Source organism: Parasteatoda tepidariorum, chromosome 10 (assembly GCF_982258835.1).
Source record: "Parasteatoda tepidariorum strain Cologne lab strain chromosome 10, Ptep-v5.0, whole genome shotgun sequence".
Lineage (NCBI taxonomy): Eukaryota > Metazoa > Arthropoda > Arachnida > Araneae > Theridiidae > Parasteatoda > Parasteatoda tepidariorum.
Genome location: NC_141764.1, coordinates 98,558,242 through 98,579,694, shown reverse-complemented (window position 1 = coordinate 98,579,694; position 21,453 = coordinate 98,558,242). Strand labels below are relative to the sequence as shown.

The 21,453-nt window shown below is 35.0% G+C and overlaps 2 protein-coding genes across 2 annotated transcripts in view; both read left to right on the top strand.

The window, feature by feature from the left end:
- The first annotated feature begins 1,080 nt into the window (after positions 1-1,080).
- Positions 1,081-21,453, top strand: part of LOC147803139 (uncharacterized) — a 141,654-nt gene continuing 121,281 nt past the window's right edge. The window contains exon 1 of the mRNA XM_087153459.1: positions 1,081-7,116. Within this exon, the coding sequence (XP_087009585.1) occupies positions 1,428-6,584 (5,157 nt within the window). The 5' untranslated portion in view covers positions 1,081-1,427 and the 3' untranslated portion in view covers positions 6,585-7,116. The remainder of the gene's footprint in view (positions 7,117-21,453) is intronic.
- Positions 7,272-8,522, top strand: LOC139426169 (uncharacterized). Its single transcript, XM_087152926.1, has 2 exons — positions 7,272-8,089; positions 8,189-8,522. Exons 1-2 carry the CDS (start codon positions 7,272-7,274, stop codon positions 8,520-8,522), a joined length of 1,152 nt encoding a protein of 383 aa, XP_087009052.1.

Genomic DNA, 21,453 nt, shown 5'->3' with positions numbered 1-21,453 from the left:
GTTAACGACATATTTTAAAATCAGGGATTCTAAATTTAACTTAACTTATCGTTATAAAAGAATATGTAGATAAAAAAAAGTGTCGATATATGCCTTCATTTTTCTTAATAGTTAAAGTTAAAACTGAACTTTTTAAAATAAAGTATTTATCGTGTCATTTTCACCAACTAGCAAAACATTTTTATAAGTTTAAAATGGTATTTTTTTTTAATATAATGGCCAAGACAGTTTTTTTGAACTATGTTTATGAACGGAAATAATGTGTTAATTGCGTAAAGTTTGAAGGCTAATAACCGGAAAAAGTCCAACTTATTTTTACAAAGAGAAAGATGCTAAGTTATCATAATATGCGATCTCCGAGATCTGTGGACACAGTGACGTCATGAGGAGGGAAATCGTAGCTTCAGCTCTAAGAGCGGAGTGAACTAGCCCTTCTATTCTCTCTAGCCTTGTAATATTACAGCATTTGAAAGTTTTAACACGTACGCATCACACCCTAGTGTACCAAAAGACATTCATGATCTTGCCATGAAGAAAAACTATGAATTGGCTGATTCTTACGATAATTTCCAAAATTTAACTAAGGGAATTTTAATCGGCGCTGATTTCTACTGGAACGTGGTATACTCTGTAAGTCCGACAAGATTATCCGAGTCATTTGTTTTAATGCCTTCTAAATTCGGTTGGATTTTAAGTGGGCGTCGTTCTTGCACTATATAACTAAATGTATTAACGCCTCTTCAGTGCATAACGTTACCACAAACAATTTATCACATCAATTTGATGAAGAGGTAAAAGGTTTTTGGGATTTAGAAACTATTGGTATAAATATTTCGCAAGAGAGAAATATGTCATTCCGTGATAGCGAAATTATGCAAGAATTTTATGATTCGTATGAATTAGTAGATGAAAGACGAGTGGTGAAACTACCCTGGAAACCTGATTGTCGAGAATTCCCACTTCTGCGCATGTTGTTTTGGTGCGCCCACAGCGCCACCAGTTGATGTTTTGATCTCAATCTGTGAACAAGCATGTTTAGCTCCGTACGATAATTAGATGTTTAATTGTTAATCCTTTTTTGTTTGTTATATTTCGTTATTAAAGTGATTGTCTTTAAAACATGTTAGTCTTTTATGACTGAGCAAATTGATATTTATTACCCTCCAAAATGTGGCAGTCCTGGAGAACGGGGTAAGTAGCACTTACCTTAATTAATATAGAAATAGTTTTCTTCAGTTTTTGCTTAAAAATTGATATTTGGCGCCCGAACAGGGACTGCCATTAAACGGTAATAAACTATTATTGACATTTATTGACTTTTACCTGATAACGAAATGTTGCATGTTTGAAATAAGACATTAAACACCAATTAAAAGAAATTAAGATTAGCAATTAAGAATAACTATAAATTGACTCACACTTACAGAATGTCTGAAGAAGAATTGAATAAATTGAAACGGAAACGCGGCTTTGTAAGAGCTTCGGTGACAAAGATGATTACTAAAATCGAAACTGACATTCTAAAACCGGACATAAGTGTGGATGATCTCGAAGAATCACTCGAACTTTTTGGTGAAAAAAGCGAGGAATTAAAAACTATTGATTCTCAGATTGAGGGCTTAATCAAAATCGAGGATATGGAAGAGGAATTTAACTGTATAGAAGAGTACAAAGAAAAAATAACTAAAACAAAATTTAGAACATTAAGATTTATTAAGAATTTAAACAAAGAACTTGATTTAAATAATTCCTTTCAAGAAGCTAATATTTCTCTAAATAGTCCCAATCAGAGTGACATTCAAACCATTGAAAGGGAACGCATAAAGTTACCTAAATTAACTATTCCTAAGTACTACGGAGAAATTTCTGAATGGTTAAATTTTTGGAATTGTTTCAATTCGTCAATTAATGAGAATAAGAACCTCAGTAAACTTGATAAATTCATTTATTTGAGATCATTTTTAGGAGGTCCTGCGTTTAATGTGATTGATGGTTTAGAATTAACCGCGGAACATTATGATCACGCTATTGATTTATTAAAGCAACAATTTGGCGATACAAATATTTTGATTAATGTACACATTGAAAACCTACTCCATACATGCCCATTAAAAAACTCTAATGACGTAAAAAACTTCAGGAACATTTTTAATCACATACAAAAGAATATTAGAAGTTTAGAAAGTTTATCTGTTAAAAAAGATAGCTATTCGAACATTCTAGTTCCCATTTTAACCAAATTGTTGCCCCGTGATCTACTACTAGAATTCAACAAAAGAACAAAAAATCCTCTTGTTTCTGAAATTGATGAGCTAATCGATTTTTTATCATCTCAATTAAAAGCCAGAGAAATGACTTTCTTAAATTTGAGTACTTCTGTTTCGGAAATCAAAACGCATGTTAGAATGAATCCTCACATTACTGAGAAGGAGTGTAGGCGCCAGCCATCGGCTTCTGCATTAATTAATGAGTGTTTTGAAGATCGGAAGAATGAGAAAGAGACATGTCTATTTTGTAAATCTCATAAACATTACTCGGCTTCTTGCACGAATAATAATTTGAGTTTGGAAGAAAAAATAGACATTTGTAAGCGGTCTGGCTCTTGTTTCCGATGCTTAAATGATAAAATAAAAAAAAGACACCTTTCCTCTACTTGTAAGGCTATCGTTAAATGTGAGATATGTTCCGGCAGACACGTCAGTATAATGTGTATGGGGAAAAGAAAAATAAATTCGATAGAAACAGGGGGGAAGGGGAATAATTCTGATCTTTCCCAAATGAAACCTGATACTGCCTGTGCTTTAAGTAACTCTTCTAGTAGAGAAAAAATAATGTTGCAAACTCTCATTGTAAGTGTTTCGGGAGGTAAACAAAAACATTTGATTAGGGTGATTATTGATACTGGATCTTCTTGTAGTTATATATCGGAATTTGCAGCGCGTAAGTTAAAATTAAAGAGTCTTGGGCAGGAAACAGTTGTGCATGGATTGTTCGGGGGGTTAAAGAAAAAAGAATCACATAAAAATTACACGATTAATTTAAGTAATGTGGACAATAGTTTTACTTATACATTAAATGTACTGGAACAAAAGACAATTTGTACCCCGATTCCAAAATTGGACAATAGGGAAATTATGAAGGAATTAAAAGGGCACGGAATTTATCCTAGTGACGTAACCGTGAATGAAACTTTATGTTTATTTGATAAGCATGCTAATGAAATTCACGGATTAATAGGTGCGGATTATGCTGGAGATTTATTTACTGGAGAAATTAAAAATATAACGAATGGCCTTGTCGCGATGAATACGCATTTCGGTTGGACCTTAATGGGAAGAACTGGAGAAAGTCCTATAGCGAATGAAGTGCTTCTATCACTTCATGTTACTGACTTAAGTATTTGTGACTTATGGTCACTTGATTCTCTGGGAATTACGGAACCGAATATTTCTCAAACGAGATCAGAAATTGAGGAAGCCGCGAAAGATCATTTTGTTCGGTCGTTAAGAAGGGATGAAGAAGGTAGATATGAAGTGTCTCTCCCCTGGTTAGAGGTTCATCCTGAATTACCGGACAATCGAAACCTTGCCGAAAAACGGTTAAAGTCTTGCGTAAAGGCGTTACAAAAACGAAACTGTTTACATGAATATGAAAACGTCTTCAGAGATTGGGTAGCCGAAAAAATTATTGAACCCGTTGATTCAGAGGAACTGACAAAAGATAAAGGTCATTATTTACCGCATAGACCAGTATTTAAAGAGAACTCCACAACTAAAATCCGACCGGTTTTTGATGCGTCTGCTAAGGAAAGAAATTCTGTGTCGCTGAACGATTGCGTTGAGAAAGGGCCGAATAATTTAGAACTGATCCCCAAACTCATTAACAGATTTCGTCAGGGGAAATTTGGGGTAATATCGGACATTCGTCGAGCTTTCCAACAAATAAACGTTGCTCCCTCAGATAAGAAATATCTGCGGTTCTTATGGTGGGAGGGAGGTGATCCAGGGAAACTAATTGTTTATTCACATTGTCGTGTAGTTTTCGGCGTAAATGCAAGTCCATTTTTACTCGCCGCGACTATAAATTATCATTTAGAGAATGTAGATGAAACCAAGAGAGACATAGCTTTAAAACTTAAAGATTCCATGTATGTGGACAATTGTGTTGCAAGTGTGAACACTATTGACGAGTTAAATTCTTTCATTACGGTGTCTAAAGAATTAATGGCTTCAGCACAATTTGACCTAAGGGATTGGAAACATAATCGGCCAGATAGTGATGAGGAAACCTCAATTTTGAACTTGTCTGGAGATAACTATAAAGAAATCGTTTCAGTATTGGGTCTTAAATGGAATTTATACAGGGATACTTTATCTTGTGAGATAAATGAGGAAAATCAACCCATTCCGAGTAAACGAAATGTATTATCTATGTTAAGCCGAATTTTTGACCCTATTGGGTTTACAAGTCCTGTCACACTAGTTCCTAAATTAATCTTGCAGGAATGTTGGAAGGAGAAAATTAATTGGGATACAGGACTTCCGGATAATCTGAGGAATAAATTTCTAAAGTGGGCTAATGAATTAAAATATCTGAAAGAAATAGAAATCCCCAGAAAAACACCTGATCTAGATGAAAATTCTACTCTGCATGTCTTCGTAGACGCGAGCAAATCGGCTTACGCGGCTTCAATTTTTATTAGAAATGTTAAAGGAGGAATAGTTAACTGTCAACTCTTACAGGCTAAATCCAAGGTAGCACCCCTAAAATCGATAACAATTCCTAGATTAGAAATTCTCGCGTGTACCATTGGAGCCAGGCTCGCTTACACTGTAAGAGATGATTTGAATATGAAGAATGTGCAAACCTTTTTCTACACTGACTCAATGAACGCTTTATACTGGATTAAAAAGCAAGATAACTGGGCCACTTTTGTTGCTAACAGAGTCAATGAAATTCGAAAACTTACGGATCCGGAGGCTTGGCGACATATTCAAGGAAAGTATAATCCCGCAGATTTGCCCTCGCGGGGATGTAATTCTAAAGATTTATTGAAATCCCATTGGTGGGAGGGCCCCCAATGGTTAAAACTGCCATTCGAGAATTGGCCAGCTAGTGAACTTTCTCCGGATATTGAAGTAGTTCTTTCAGAAAGAAAACGAACTATATCCTCAGCCACAAATTTAACAGCTAATACCTTTGAAATCTTCCAAAATGTGTCTTCCTTCAATAAAATTGTGAGAATCATGGCTTACGTCATCCGATTTTATAAAAATACTCTAAGAAATCATAGTGACAGAAAGAAGGGAAAATTGGAGGTAGAAGAGATCGAAGCATCTGAGAAGTTCGTTTTGAAAGAAATTCAAAGAGAATCTTTTAATGGAAAGATAAATTTTCGAACTGTGAAAGACAGCGATGGTCTCTTACGAGTTGAGACAAGAATAACATCGAGAAAAGACTTAGAAACTTTTAGATTCCCTATATTATTGCCTAGCAAGCATGATTTGGTGGAAAAATTAATAATGGACAAACATATTGAACTGAAACATGCCGGTGTTCAAACTTTGATGTCTCACCTCAGAGAGTCGTTTTGGATCATTAAAACCAGAAAGACAATTCGAAGCGTCGTAAGAAATTGCGTCAAGTGCAAAAGATTCTCGGTTAAGCCATTGGAAGCCGTAAGCATTCCACTCCCAGAAGATCGAGTCAGAGACGCAGCTATTTTTGAAATTATAGGTGTCGACCTGTGCGGACCTCTGCTTTTAAAGGGAGATAGAAAATGCTGGGTGGTACTCTTCACTTGTGCCATCTACCGAGCGGTGCACCTCGAAGTAGTATCGTCCCTGTCAACAGATTGTTTCATCTTGGCCCTTCGCCGATTTATTGCTCGCAGAGGACACCCGTCCACTGTATACTCTGACAATGGGACAAATCTTGTGGGAACGGCAAATCTTTTGAAGAACATTAATTGGAACGAAATTGAAGACTTTGCTTCAAGGAAACGAATTTCATGGAAATTTAATCCTCCCTCTGCCCCTTGGTGGGGAGGCTTCTTCGAAAGATTAATAGGAGTTTTGAAAGGCTTCCTGAGAAAGGTTCTAGGACGAGCTTGTTTGAATGAAGAAGAGTTAGCTACAGTATTATGCGACGCGGAAAGTTTAATTAATTCCCGTCCTATAACGTATCTTTCAGAAGATCCCGAAGATCTGTCAGCGCTCACGCCATCCATGTTTCTACAGGAAATTAAAGAAATTGGTGTTCCTGAACTTGACCTAATTGATTCAAAAAAATTGAACAAAAGATATTCTTATCGGTTAAAATTGCGACAAGACCTGCGAAACCGATTCAGAATTGAATATCTAGGTTTGCTTAAAGATAATTCTAAAATTAAAAGGGAGTCGTCTATCAAAGAAGGAGATCTTGTGCTAATCGGAGATTCCAACCATAAAAGAATACTCTGGCCATTGGCCAAAGTTGAAAGGACTTATCCAGGAAAGGATGGGAGAATCCGTTTAGTGGAACTTAAGACCCAATCTGGGAAACTATTAAGACCTATACAAAGACTTTTTCCGCTGGAAGTGTAACCATTTTGCTAATAATTTTATTTGTTTAGTTTTTTCAGATGGACCATATAGACTAAGAATTCTGTTTGGATTCGAAAATATTTCTTCGAATCCAAAGGTGGGAGATTGTCGAGAATTCCCACTTCTGCGCATGTTGTTTTGGTGCGCCCACAGCGCCACCAGTTGATGTTTTGATCTCAATCTGTGAACAAGCATGTTTAGCTCCGTACGATAATTAGATGTTTAATTGTTAATCCTTTTTTGTTTGTTATATTTCGTTATTAAAGTGATTGTCTTTAAAACATGTTAGTCTTTTATGACTGAGCAAATTGATATTTATTACCCTCCAAAATGTGGCAGTCCTGGAGAACGGGGTAAGTAGCACTTACCTTAATTAATATAGAAATAGTTTTCTTCAGTTTTTGCTTAAAAATTGATACTGATGTTTCCAGGGTAACCTGATCTTTCATCAGATAACTATTATATTGCACTGAGTCGTCTAAAACTGTTGTCTAAAAGATTGAAAGATGAACCAGAATTAGAAAACACTTATGTTAAACAGATGCAAGATTATATTACAAAGGAACATGTTGAAAAGGTGGTTCCTGTACCCAAAACCCATGACAAAGTTTTTTACTTACCTCATCATATAGTTAAAAAACAAAAAAAAAAACAAAAATAACTCACTTGAGTGGAGAGTAGTTTTCGATGCCTCTTCTCATACGACAGAGTCTTTCTGTTCCTCTTAATGACGTATTAGAACAAGGTCCAAATTTACTCCCCGAAATTCTAGGAACATTATTACGATTTCGATTTTGTAAATATGCTATTACATGTGATGGAGTCCAAGCCTTTTTGCAGCTAATTTTGAATGAAGATGACAGAGATGCAACTAGATTTCTGTGGTTTGAAATAGAAAATGATGCTGATGGTACAAACAGAATACTAGAAGATAACATAATTACGTATCGATTTTCTCGTTTACCATTCGGTTTAACATCAAGCCCTTTTTTACTATCAGCAACATTAAAAGAATCAGTTGAAATGCACTCAGAGTCTCATAAACTTGCTTCTAAACACCTTAAACGGAATATTTTTATGGACGATTTCATGATGACAGTAAATACAGAAAGTTATGCTATAAAGATTTACCATGAAATTCGGGATTTGATGTCACCTATAAAACTAACTTTACCAAAATGGAACAGTAACTCCAAGGAATTAAAAGAAATCTGGAATCAAAACGAAACTGATTTTAAACGAGAATCTATGGTATTAGGAGTTAATTGGAATACTGAAAGTGATACATTTAATCAAAACATAGATGAAATTTTGCCAAATTTAAACAGCAACCCCGCTACAAAACGTTCTCTTTTACAATCAATAGCAAAATTTTATGATCCTCTAGGCCTCTTCGCACCAGTTTTAGTTTTGGGGAAGATAATGTTTCAAGACACATGGTTTTGTGGTATACAATGGGATGAGATATTACCACCGGACATCGGCATCGAAATACAACAGATGGAGTACAGAACTGTCATTATTAAAGGATGTAAAAATTTCCAGGTGGATAGGAGTTTCGAATTTATCAAACATCGAATTCCACATATTCTGTGATGCTTCAGAGCGAGCATATGGTGCTTCAATTTACATGCACTCAACAGTAGACCTGTGATTTATGAGCATGGTGAGAATGATACAGAAGAAGCTTTGACACCATCTCATTTCCTAACTGGTCGAAAGCTTACTACTGTTCAATCTGGACCTGAGCTTAGAGGTGATAAACTCACTAATATTTACAGAAAACAACAAGATGTACTTGATATGTTTTGGAAAAGGTGGAATAAAGAGTATTTGCTGGAACTGCGTTCACATCATCAAGTAAAAAATGTTCGGCAATCACCACGAGTAGGAGATTTGGTTCTACTACAAGAGGATGTACGACCAAGACACGTGTGAAAAAGGCTCTCGTGGTTAAATTAATTAACGGCCGGGACGGAAAAATTCGTACTTGTATTCTTCGTGTCGAAGGAAAACATATTACCCGTCCAATCCAACTGGTCATACCTTTGGAGATTGACCAGGGTGGGGAGGATGTTGCGGTACGCATAAGCATACTGTAGAACAGGGATGGGGAAACTACGGCCCGCGGGCCAACTGTATGGCCCGCCGGAAGGTTTTATCCGGCCCGCGGATGGAATTTTAACTTGCTGATCTGTGGCGAATATAAACAATATACATCCATTTTCTTGTCTACTTCGTTTAAAGTTATTTTTCTTTCTTTTTTAACTAAGTACTGCGGACCTTTTAACTTCCTCTATTTTTGTTCTACAAAATAATAAATTGATGGAGGCTAGCACATACAGCTTCAATTGGTGAAATGAGCAGAAGTTCTTTATAGAATAGCCGTAGATTGGTGCCATCTGAAGCAATTGTTTCTGAATAAGCCAAAAATTGAGTTTTACAAATCATTACCAAAAGCTAAACTGCTGTTTGTAGAAAATGCAACACCATGAAGGAATCATCAGAATCAAATGAAATTCGCAGCAAATGTCAATTATAGGATATTATGCAAATTAATAAAGTTTCAGAGCCATCGCGCGTGCGTGGCGCGCGCAGCGCCCTCTGAATTGATGCTGAAAGCGTATAAATAAAGTGCTGTAGCGGGACGTTGAAAATAGTCTATGATTATTTGTTAGTGGCAAACGTTTAGTGAGACCTGAGTATGCCTCCACGACGGAAGAATAAGAAATTCAAGCAACTTACGGAGTTTGAACGTGGGAGGATAATCGGCCTTCGAGAAGGAGGATTTTCCTATCGCGCAATAGCAGCTCGTATGCAGCGGAACAGTTCCACAGTGATGCGAGTTTGGAAGCAGTGGACCGACGAGCACCGAACAACTCGAAAAACAGGCACTGGACGACAGAAGGTGACGTCAGAGCGCGATGATCGACACCTGCTCCGCATGGCGGTGAATGATCGCACAGCTTCCTCCAGGCAGCTGGCAGCACATTGGTCTACTGCTACAGGTGTACAATTGTCGGCTTCGTCAATTCGTCGTCGTCTGCTGCGCCGTGGATTGCGTGCAAGGGTGCCATTATACAGGATTCCCCTCACGGCGGATCATCGACGGCTGCGTCGGCAGTGGGCTCTTGAGCACAGAGACTGGCGAGCTGATTGGCACCAAGTTGTCTTTTCAGATGAATCACGCTTCAATTTGTGGACCCATGATGGCCGTGTTCGTGTTAGACGTTATGCCGGTCAACGCTGCCTTCCTGAGTGTATTATTGAACGACATAGTGGTCGAACACCCGGAGTTATGGTCTGGGGTGCGATTTCGTATCATAGACGATCCAATTTGATACGAATTGAGGGTAATCTCAATAGCAACAGATACGTCCGTGAAGTGCTACAGCCCGAAGTCGTTCCTTTCCTTCAAGGCATCCCTGGAGCTATCTTTCAGCAGGATAATGCACGCCCACATGTTGCGCGGACTGTTAGAGACTTCTGTTCAGCACAACGCATGCAACTTCTTCCTTGGCCTGCTTATTCGCCGGATATGTCGCCTATTGAGCACGTGTGGGATATGGTTGGTCGGCGTCTCACTCGTGATCCGCGTCCTGCAGTTTCCAAAGACGAACTTTGGTTGCGCATACAAGCGATATGGAATTCTCTTCCTCAAGCAGATATTCAACATCTGTTTGACTCTATGCCACGTCGTATAGCAGCATTTATTGCAGCGCGTGGTGGCTGCACCAAATACTGATTTCGGACGCTTAATTTGTTTCTTTTGTTTTGAAAATTTCATCATTTATTTGTATCAGTACAAGTCGTTTCTGCATTAAATTTCATTTGATTCTGATGATTCTTTCATGGTGTTGCATTTTCTACAAACAGCAGTTTAGTTTCCCAAATATTTCATGCCTAGAAAATCAGGTCTATGTTTGCTTCCTTTTATTTATGTGTGAACAAGTGTTTTCATCTACAAACCTGAGAAAAATTCATTTCAACAGTAGTTACCTAGAAGTAGTTTACCCTCCTTGTTCCTTAAAATAAGTACATCTCACTTGGAACCTTAATAAAAGGAACTTTTAAAAATGAAATCGCAATTTCATTCATCTCATTAAATATTTACATTGAAAATTGCATATAGTATTTTTTTTTATTTTAGATGTTTTTATTTAGCCCACCAAAAATTTTTTTCTTCGATTTTTGGCCCTCGACCAGAAAAGTTTGCCCATCCCTGCTGTAGAATAACTGAATTTTGAATAATGTTTATTTTTGTTTATGTAAAAGGAATATCTTTGTTTGGAATACTGTACGTTACGTTATCTTAGAATAATTATATTGTTTTCATTGATATTTCCTATTGTTATTAGTTGATAATCTTCAATATATTTATTCTGTATATTCTTCCTATATTTATTCTTCAATATATATATTTATCTTTAAAAAAACAATCTCCTTATTGTGCATTTTGTGATTGTTCTGGACACTGGCCTCAAGATTGTAAAACAATAATTTGAAGATAGTTCTCTATAGAATGGTTTTCTACGTTCGATTAAGAATTTAAAAAAAAAAAACATGAAAGTTTTTTATTTTAGTTAAGGAATTTTTAGAAGCGTTTTTTTCGTAAGCATTTTTTATTTTGAGTTTTTTAGTTTATAAATAACGATTTTTATTGAGACTTAAAATTTTTTTGATAAAAATTGCTGTCAAAAATTTTTTTTTTGCAAAATTAAATGATATAAAATTATGGGCTTATGTATACTTTTTGAAGTAATATGATTAATAAAACTATGGAATGTAAAGTTTAAATAGGTCTTTCATGTTACATCATTAAATTTAGCAAAACGATTTCTCTGGCGTTAGGTTTGAACTCTAATAAGAAGATACATATTTTGTTTTCTGTTTATTTACAAATATTTTTCCGATGTGTTTTGGATGTTCTTTCTCCAAAAAAAAAAAAAAAGATACCATTTTGTTTTCGCGTGCATAAGACAGAATAAAAAATTTTCTTCTTTAAAATTAATAAGCCACATTAAAAAAGGAAGGTTACAATGCTACACGCTACATTAAAGACGTCTCCAGAGTAACTGAATGACTGTTCATATGGAAATCTCAGGAATTCGTCTCATACAACAACACCCCTTGCGATCGCGAATTGTTAAACGGCGGCTAATTTTCTTCTCCTTTAAATGTTTCAAAGTAAGATAATATTAGGCATTTACTTTACTATAATAGAGACACACTTTTTATTTTTATTGGTATTTTGCAATTGGTATTTTTCTTCTTATGTCGTCCATTATGGGACTGGAATGGTTTTCAATTGCAGCCTTTTACGTTTCTTAGAACGTCACAATTTTCTTTTCCTTCTTTAGTATTCATATTTACATGACAATCACAGAGCCAAGATAGTCATCATGAATAAGTTAACTATAAAAGGAATATAAAAATATTTTTAATTAATATTATGTAAAAACATCTCAGTCTTAAAAAAACTATCAACTCCATCAAGAAGTTCTAAAATTATCGTCTGTTTTTTTAGTTTTTATTTATTTAATCTAGTTGCGCTGTTTTTATATAAATTCAAAGTTATCCCGATTTTAAAACTCATCATGTGTGATTGAGGTGTTGAATTTTAAAGAGTCTATAAAGTTGATTTAGTTAAAAAATGTGCGAACATGGAAAACCTAAAACAACACCCATTTTCACCAAGGGTAAAAAAGAAAGGAATTTTGCTGCGAGCTCAATGGTAATAAATAAGTTTGCTTAAAAGATGAAAAATTCTCGAATTCTATGTTTCTTATCCTCCAATGTTCTAGAGTAAAATAATCAATAATCCCCACAAACTACTTAATTCTAAACGAGCAGTATTTAAAAGTTTCCGAAACATTCTCTAAAATCCAGGAAGTGCCAGGAAAGAAAGAAGAAAGAAAAAAACAAGGCCACTTAGAAGTGTGATCTTAAATACACTGGTTATCATAAATTAAGGAAAAATCACAAAAATAGCGATAACTCTTTCAAAAGTAAGCCAAACCGTGCAAAATTTGCATATGTTGTCCACTAAGAGTAGCTGAGTAAAATTGCAATATGCAAATTAGTGGCGCTGCACTCGGCTTACGTCATCTGCCTGGAGCATAAAAGTCCAAGTTTGAGAGAAAGCACACAAATTTTACTGTGATTGCGACATTGAAAATCTGAGATAGCCAATTCGTAATAATGACCTCTAGGCATCATTTGCCTGAAGAACTACGATGGAGAGCCATCGGGAGACTAGAGGCAGGGCAGAGTCAATCAGAAGTGGCCAGATGGCTAAATGTGAGTCCATCTGTGGTTCATAGACTTTGGAGGCAATTTCAAACCACAGATTCGGCATCTAGGAGGTTCAGTCAAGGACGGCCAACTGTTACGACCAGTGCCGATGACCGATATTTGACATTAAGTGCACGCAGGAATAGAACCGCTACTCCGACACATCTTAGATCCTCTCTTGCTGCAGCCACCGGAAGGTTGGTGTCAACGTCAACTGTGCGCAGAAGGCTCCACGAAGGTGGTCTGTATGCGAGACGACCAGCCATTTGCGTGCCGCTCACATCACGCCATAGGAGAGACCGTTTGCAGTGGGCCCGACAACATGTCCACTGGACGTCAGATCAATGGAGGCCTGTTCTCTTTACGGATGAGTCCAGGTTTAGTCTAGAAAGTGACAGTAGACGTTATTTGATATGGAGAGAACCTGGGACCCGTTATCATCCATCAAACATCCGTGAAAGAGATGCATACGGAAGAGGCAGTGTCTGTGTTTGGGGAGGCATATCCTTAGGAGGGCGCACATACCTCCATGTCTTTCCAAGGGGAACCGTGAATGCTCAGGTTTATCGAGACAACATCCTTGATGCTTATGTGCGCCCATATGCCGGGGCAATTGGTGATTGCTTCCTGCTACAGGACGAGAATGCAAGACCACACAGAGCTCGCATTGTTGATGATTATCTTCAACAGGAAACAATTACTCGCATGGAGTGGCCAGCTCGATCCCCGGACTTGAATCCTATCGAGCACGTTTGGGATGCTCTAGGGAGGCGTGTATCTGCCATCAATCCGCCCCCTCAGACCCTTGCCACGCTTGCAACTGCTTTACAAGAGCAATGGCTCTCACTTCCTATTGAACTGATAGACCGCATAATTGAAAGCATCACACATCGCTGTTTGTGCTGTATTGCTTCTAGAGGCAATCATATTCCATATTAAAGGTACTTTTTCTATTGCAAACCGATACTTCCAATTTGTTTATTTTATACATGTGCTAATTTCTATACTACTATTAATGTCTGATAATTTCTTTTTATGTTGTTTAATACCTTACTATGTGTTGTATATTGTGGGTAAGTTTCATAAAATTCCATGTGTAATTTCTTGAGTTATCGCGATTTTTGTGAATTTTCCTTAATTTATGATAACCAGTGTACTTGCATATCGATCGTCCTGAGAAAAAAAAAGTTCTCTCTCTTGTTATAAATTAGATTTAAGAACGTTTTAAAGGGATTTACGTTTTTTCAGCAGTATAAAAACATTTTAAACAAAGTTTTCTGTATTTTTGTGCTTATAAATAACGACAATATCCATTAAAGTTAATTAAAGTATTAGTGAAGTTTTAAAATGAGATTTTTTTTTCGTTTTTGTTCTCAGATTTAAGTATGATAGCTTCTTGATCTTCATGTACTTGAACTTGATTCCTCAGGATGCTAAAAAAAATAATATTTTTTTTACATCTTCATCAATTCTTGAGGGATTACTTATTAAAAAAAATAGCTAAGGCTTATTGTGAAACAATGACAAGACTCGCATTTTTTTGGGGCAGTTTGGAGATTTACTTTAACCGAAATAACGTAACAGGACACTACCTTTAAAGGTTATTATAACGTTCAGTTTTTAATTTTAGCATGTTTATGCCGACACGGGTTATATTTAACAAAAATTCCAGGGAACTCATTAATAAATTAAATTCGCATAGTTTATTCTTTCATTTTTTTTAACTCCACAAAATAGAAAATCCTGTTGTTAAGTCCAGGGGTGTCAGTTTTCGAAAATATGAACTATTTGGCCATTAAAATATTTATCATTTATATGAAATTTCAAGATAAGTAAAGTATCCGCGATTACAAATTTTATTAACACCTTAACATATTATGAAGAAATTATTATTAGAAGTAGAAATCAGCTATTCTGCAGAAGATGTAGCTAATGTGTAGATTAACTAGGGTGATCCATTAAAGTATTAAAAAATTGTTTCATTTCTCAAATTACATAGGTAGTTTTGCAAACTACCTAGACAATCTGCATACTATTTTTAATAGGCAACCGTAAAAGTAAAAATAAAATATTTGCTGAAACAGCAGCAACATTTTTGCACGTTTAAATTAGCGTAATAATATTTAGATTTTTTTATTTTGAAAATATAGTTACTACAATCAAACAAGTAGCAGAATGGTTGATAGAATAAGTCACTTGAAAAACTACATATTAGATGTAGAAATCAGTTATCTTACAGAAGATGTAGCTAATGTGTAAATTAACTTGGCTGATCCATTAAAGTAGTAAATAAATTGTTTCATTTCTCTAATTACACAGGTAGTCTTGCAAACTACCTAGATAATCTGCATATTATATTTAATTGTCACCCGTTAAAGTAAAAATAAAATCTATGCTTAAAATTTAAATTAACATAATAATATTTATAATTTTCTGTTTTAAAAATATGGTTACTGCAATCAAACAAGAAGCACAATAGTTGATAGAATAAATCACTTAAAGAATTATAATGCAAAGAATGAAAATATAATTACAATTAAGGAAATTAACATAATGTAATTTATTTAATTTTCAATATCTAAAGAATCAAGTCAATAATCAGCAAAATAATTGATAGAAAGAGAGAAACAAACCTTAGAACTATAACGATACGGGAAACGTTAATGCGCGCATTGATTGGTAAATTGAGGAACATTCTTGATTCCTCACTTTAACGGATCAGTTTGATCACCCTAGTTAATCTGCAGATTAACGATGCAATGAGTATATTAATGGCTTTAATATAATAACCTATTTCGAGCAGTAAGTGCTATTTATATCTTTAAAAAAAATCAATTGCGTCAAAGATGAAGTAAGTTGTTACAGAATTGGATCTTAAAGAAAAGAAAAAAACCGTAACGATTAAAAGTTTGCGAACCTCTTAATCTACACACAATTAACGAATTAACGGTTAGGGAGAAACATAAAAATTCGGATATAACGAAAGAAAGACGAATATATAGACATAAAACCTTGGAAAAATAAACTAATTGGCTTAGTCCAAATGGTAAATTAATTGCTCATTTGATTACAGAAAACAGATAATTCTTAAGCATCGAGTTCTTAGTAATTCCGTGTTCTTGTTCGTTAAAGAGCAAACACTGACTGATATAACTTGGCTAAAATATTTCGCTGCCAATTAGAGAAGGATAATCGATCACAACCTACGTAAGAAGTAATTAATTGGATTAAAAGTCCTCAAGAATCAACAAAGTGTAAAAGAATTGTTATTAGCAAAAGTTCTAAAAGAACTGGCAAAAGCGTAGAAGGAAGAAAATCGTCTTAGTTTTAGAGAAAAAGAATTCATAGAATTGATGAAAAGGAGTACTTTCCCTAATTAAATGCCGTAATGAAAAGGAGGGGGGATAGTTTTTCGAGAATGGAGAGATACATGTTTTCATATTAATGTAATATAATTAATAGCATAGTTGCCAATTTTTACGCTTTTTGTGAAAGATTTTATCTAGTGGTAGCTATGTCCACATTTTAATCATAGATTTTAGGTTTAATAAATGTGCTTTATACTCTTTTAAACCCAGCGACAGATAAATAACTTAAATGTAATATAACAGGTTATGCAATAATGTCTTTAGGTGTTGGCAAAAAAATGCAATATCAATTATTTTGTTATTGGGAACGTTGTAATGTCGATTGATACCTTCTGATAGAAAGCAATTATTGTTTGATTTTACAATTGCAAAGTTTACTAAAACTACAGAAATTATTTTCATTTTGTGAACAATTTATGTCAAACATTTCAACAACTGGTTAAATTTAAAATGTCACAATCACCTCATTACTGATACTACTATTGGTACAAGACTACAAAGGTTATGTATTAAAATTTGTTTTGCGTTTCCGAAAAGTTACCATTAAATGTTATTGACTACCATAATAATACAACAAATTAATGCAGAATCTTTGTATCAGGCTAGCCATTTTCCAAAAAAGTAAACACTGGCAAAAAAAAAAAAAGAATATTGAGAATACGAAGTGTTTTAACAAATCACCATCAACAAAAGATATTTGTAAATTAAATATCGGTGTTACAACTGATCATCTGAATTCTTAAAATCGATGCGAAAGTAAAGATAACTCTATTCCTAAAATAGACAAGAAATTAAAGCTAATAAATTTTTAAAATTGACGCGAAAGTAAAGCTACTGAATTCCTAAAATTGACGAGAAAGTAAAGCTGCCGAATATCTAAAACAGACAATAAGTTAAAGCTAATCAATTCTTAAAATGCACTTGAAATGAATGCGTATGAAATTTATTATATCGTCGTAAAACAGCTGTCGCCAAATTTAAAATTTTTCTTACTCTTTGGCCATTCTAATATATGAGAACGTGGAACGGAACGAACATTTTTTAAATTGATATGTTTGCGAAATTAGGGAAATTTCTTTTTGCTTTAATGATTTGTTTGTTTACTACTTGAATAGTTTTCCTAGACTTTCGAGGGTTTTGGATCCACATAGGAAGTTAGAAATAATTTCGTAGACACATAGGGTGCAAACTTTCAAACTCGACAGAGTTAGGATTGGATGATTTTTCAAAGCACTCAAACGGGTCGTTTGCAGGGTCTGTGGATTACTTTGAGGCGTCCTATCACATAAGCAATTTTGAGTCTCAAGAATTATTCAGAACTTATTTTCATTAAAACAATACGAGTTTTCAAAGACCATAACGCCAATGAGCAAACTCTGGTAGACATCGTCTGTGGACCAGAAAGGCATTTGAAGAAATTTTGACCCAGAAGACCAGATATTTGAAATTTTGACCTAAACTTAACACCAGTGAGGATACTAAAAGAAAGGCATACATGTTTCGTCGGTGGACAAACCACAAGTTTAAGAAGATGTATTATCGAATGTTCGTTCTAACAAGTAACGTTCTTAACCACTGATTTCAATATCAGGCAACATTATTATTTGATTAGTTTTCTAAAACCTCCTTGTCCCGCAGTGGACTGATCGTTAAGACACGGTTCCCAGCAGATCACCGAAGTCAAGCATCACTGGCTGCGGTCAGTGTGCGGGTGGGTGACCACTTGGATCAGTCTGCGCAGGGACCGAGGATGTGCGGTATTGGTCCTTGTTAAACTAAACTGTGCTACCGTAAAGGGCTCGACTTCGCGTGCAGATCGTTAGGCTACCGAAACGGGGGTGCCATCCCCTCTGCAGAGGATCAAAATTGCGATGGCATGTCTTCGGATCATCCTCAGGGATGTTTCCGAGACCGTCGCCAATAGCCCATTGTGCAGCTCTAGTGCGACGTAAATGAACAACAACAACTAAAACCTCCTTCCCCGCTACGATAAATGGCTTAATGGTGGTACTTATGCAGGGTTTTCACGATCTGGAAAATTCTTTGTGGTAGCGAAATACATCTAGATATTTTAAGCTATCAATAAATATTTAATTTAAGGAAAATATATATGGGTGTAAAAACATAACTCGTGAATGATTTCGAAAAAGATAAGTTTAAACATTTTTCAGTAGATAAATTATAAATTTAAACATTTTTGAAAAATTTTAGCTACCACTTCTTTATTTCTTCCAGGTCGTGGGAACCCTGCTATGTAGAGAAATAGTGTGATTAATTCATTTCTTTTCAACATTTCTAGCAGCGAGGAGTCAATTTTTTGGAGCCCAGCTTGTCAGCTTTTTATAGCGATGAAATTAGCGTTACAATTTAAAAGTGATACTAATATTGATATAATTTTTTTTAATATTATTGCTTGTAGCTACCAGAATATATTTATTTTCTCTTAGTAAATATATATAGAGTCAACGTTGACATATATGATAATTTTATTTCTATGATAGAAGCTAATATTAAAAAACTTTCCGCTTTTTTTTTTTAACAAAATTGATACGAGTTAGTACTTTTTTCCAGGCACTTACAAACCCTGTGATTTAACTAAAGTAATAGACACCCGTTACAATCCTTAAGACAACGTAGTGATCGGGCACCGGAAATTGTAATTCATATTTGATATGAGAATTTGACGTTTATGAACAAATTCTAAATTAAAATATGTATTTCCAAATCCTCTACCAAATAATGGGATACCTGTAAGTGACGTAGCGTGGGTATCTCGATCCTGATTGGTTATTGAAACGTGTCATTTGTTTACGGTAGCAACTGTTCTTTCCATTCTATTTCGAGTAAGCCAAACCCGTCAAATATCAATTCCCTTAAGTAACGCATTCTAAATTCTTTCACAAAGATTCTTTTTCAAAGATTTCAATTCTTTCACTCTATATTGACACAGAGACTTAACACAAAAGACAGACACGAAGCCACGTGGAACAGAAACAAACTCATTATGCATCGAAGTTACCAGGTACACAAAAACAAAAATATATCCCGGTTACAATAAAATACATAAACAAGTAATAAATATAAGTTAAGTAAAAGAAGTAGACGAGAAAAAATTATATTTCAACTCATTCGATGTTCCGATACGGCTCTGTATTTAACTAACTTATCGTTACTTAACATTCTAACTTATGTAGAGATTCTTAGCTCAACTTTAATACGCCACTTTTGTTGATGAAGATAAGCTGACGTCATAGGTCACATGTGTGGGGTAAGGGAGGTCTTCTTCTGCTTGAAGTGCAAGTACCCAATTGAACGGACTGGGATTGATAGGTAAATAAATATATAGGACTAGGAGGCTTCGCCCCTGCTCGCTGGCGCTCGCCAACTCCCAGAACTGCTTTCGCAGCTCATTTTGGATTGCTTCGCAATCCGATGCTCGCTCATTGGATACGTTCTTAACGTCTAGCTTTTGTATACTTTTTTGAACACTGAAGTTCCGAAAACTTTAACTGTAGAAAATTCTAAACCTGTGCATTTCAATATTAATTTGAAATTGAAAACAGTTCGCATATTTTTCTTAATCACACTATTCTAAATTTCAGTTGTTGAGAAAAGTAACTTTTGTAAGTTTTGTTTTAAAGTCTTTCCCACCAAAGGGCTAAAACCAAAGGGCTAAAACAATATGAAATAGTACTGAACACCGGATGTAAAGCATCGGCTTCGATGAAGATAATTTTGTGAGAATGTTTTTAATAATTCGGTGAGAATTCACCTGATTAGACATATGATACTCACTACGTGCTCTTGCACGCCGAAGCCTATCACAATTAAAACGTATTAGCGTTTTATATTATATAGATTAGCCATATGATGCTCACTACGTGCTCTTGCGCTCCGAATCCTATCAATTAAAAATGAAAACTGTGGCCAACGCGAGAAAAGAAATATCATCGGTTTTATTGATACATACATACGTATTAGCGTTTTATATAATACTAGGAGGCTCCGCCCCCTGCTCGCTAACGCTCGTCAACCCCCGAGAATTGCTACGCAATCCTATGTGGTTCACGCCGTGAACCATGGCTCGCTGCGCTCGCTGGCCAATGAGCACAATGTTCTAGCACAAAGACATAATATATTATCAGCAAAGACATAGTATTTTATCATCAAAGACATAGTATTGTACTTATGTAGAAGAATTCTACCAATGTTCTTATTGGCTTTTAAAAATGTATATTAGCTATTTAGATTGTACATGGTGAAAAAATCAAAACATTAGCTAAATAAGAAACATATTAGCAAAATAAATTATCAAATATTGCTTCACTAATATTCTGCATTTTAAAGCGTGAAAATTCAATGCATATATAAACGCGAAATATAAAAAAATTCAATGCATTCAATACAAACACTTAAACGTTTTTTAGACGTTAAGGTAGCTCCCAGTAGAAAAATATCAATTCAACAGCGGCCTTTTAAAGCATTCTCACTTCAATTAATTAATTAATGCCTCATTGAGTTTAAATTAAATATTGTCATGTTTTTAGTGCATGAATCTGAATTGAACAACCTGATAATGCTCACTCTGGTTATTGTTATCTGGTTGCTCACTACGTGCTCTTGCGCGCCGAATCCAATCAATTAAAAATGAAAACTGTTGCCAGCGCGAGAAAAGAAATATCATCGGTTTTATTGATACATACGTACGTATTATTATACGTACGTATTATTATACGTACGTATTATTATACGTTATTATACGTTATTATACGTACGTATTATTATACGTTATTATACGTACGTATTAGCGTTTTATATAATATAGATAGATTGATAGGTAATATAAATTGATAGGTAAAAAAAATATGCCAAACCTATACTATTCGTTAAAAATACATTTAATATAATTATAAACGAAGAAATTCACTCAATACTTACATTATTGAACGAAAACCGAAAAAAAACTATTCATTTAATACTGACTGATACAAAAATAGTATTTGATTCTATTTGCCTCCTTACGACCATGTTTTTTTCGTTTTTTTGTCGAAATTGCACCCTATATGCATTTTATTATTTCTTTTTTTCAATAAATATGGAACTCTGAATATTTTAAAATATTCTGAAAATTCCTTTTTTTTTTATTTTGTTTCTAAGATTTTCCTCAATTTTAGAAATGATCTCTTGTGATGTGTACTAAACTTTGA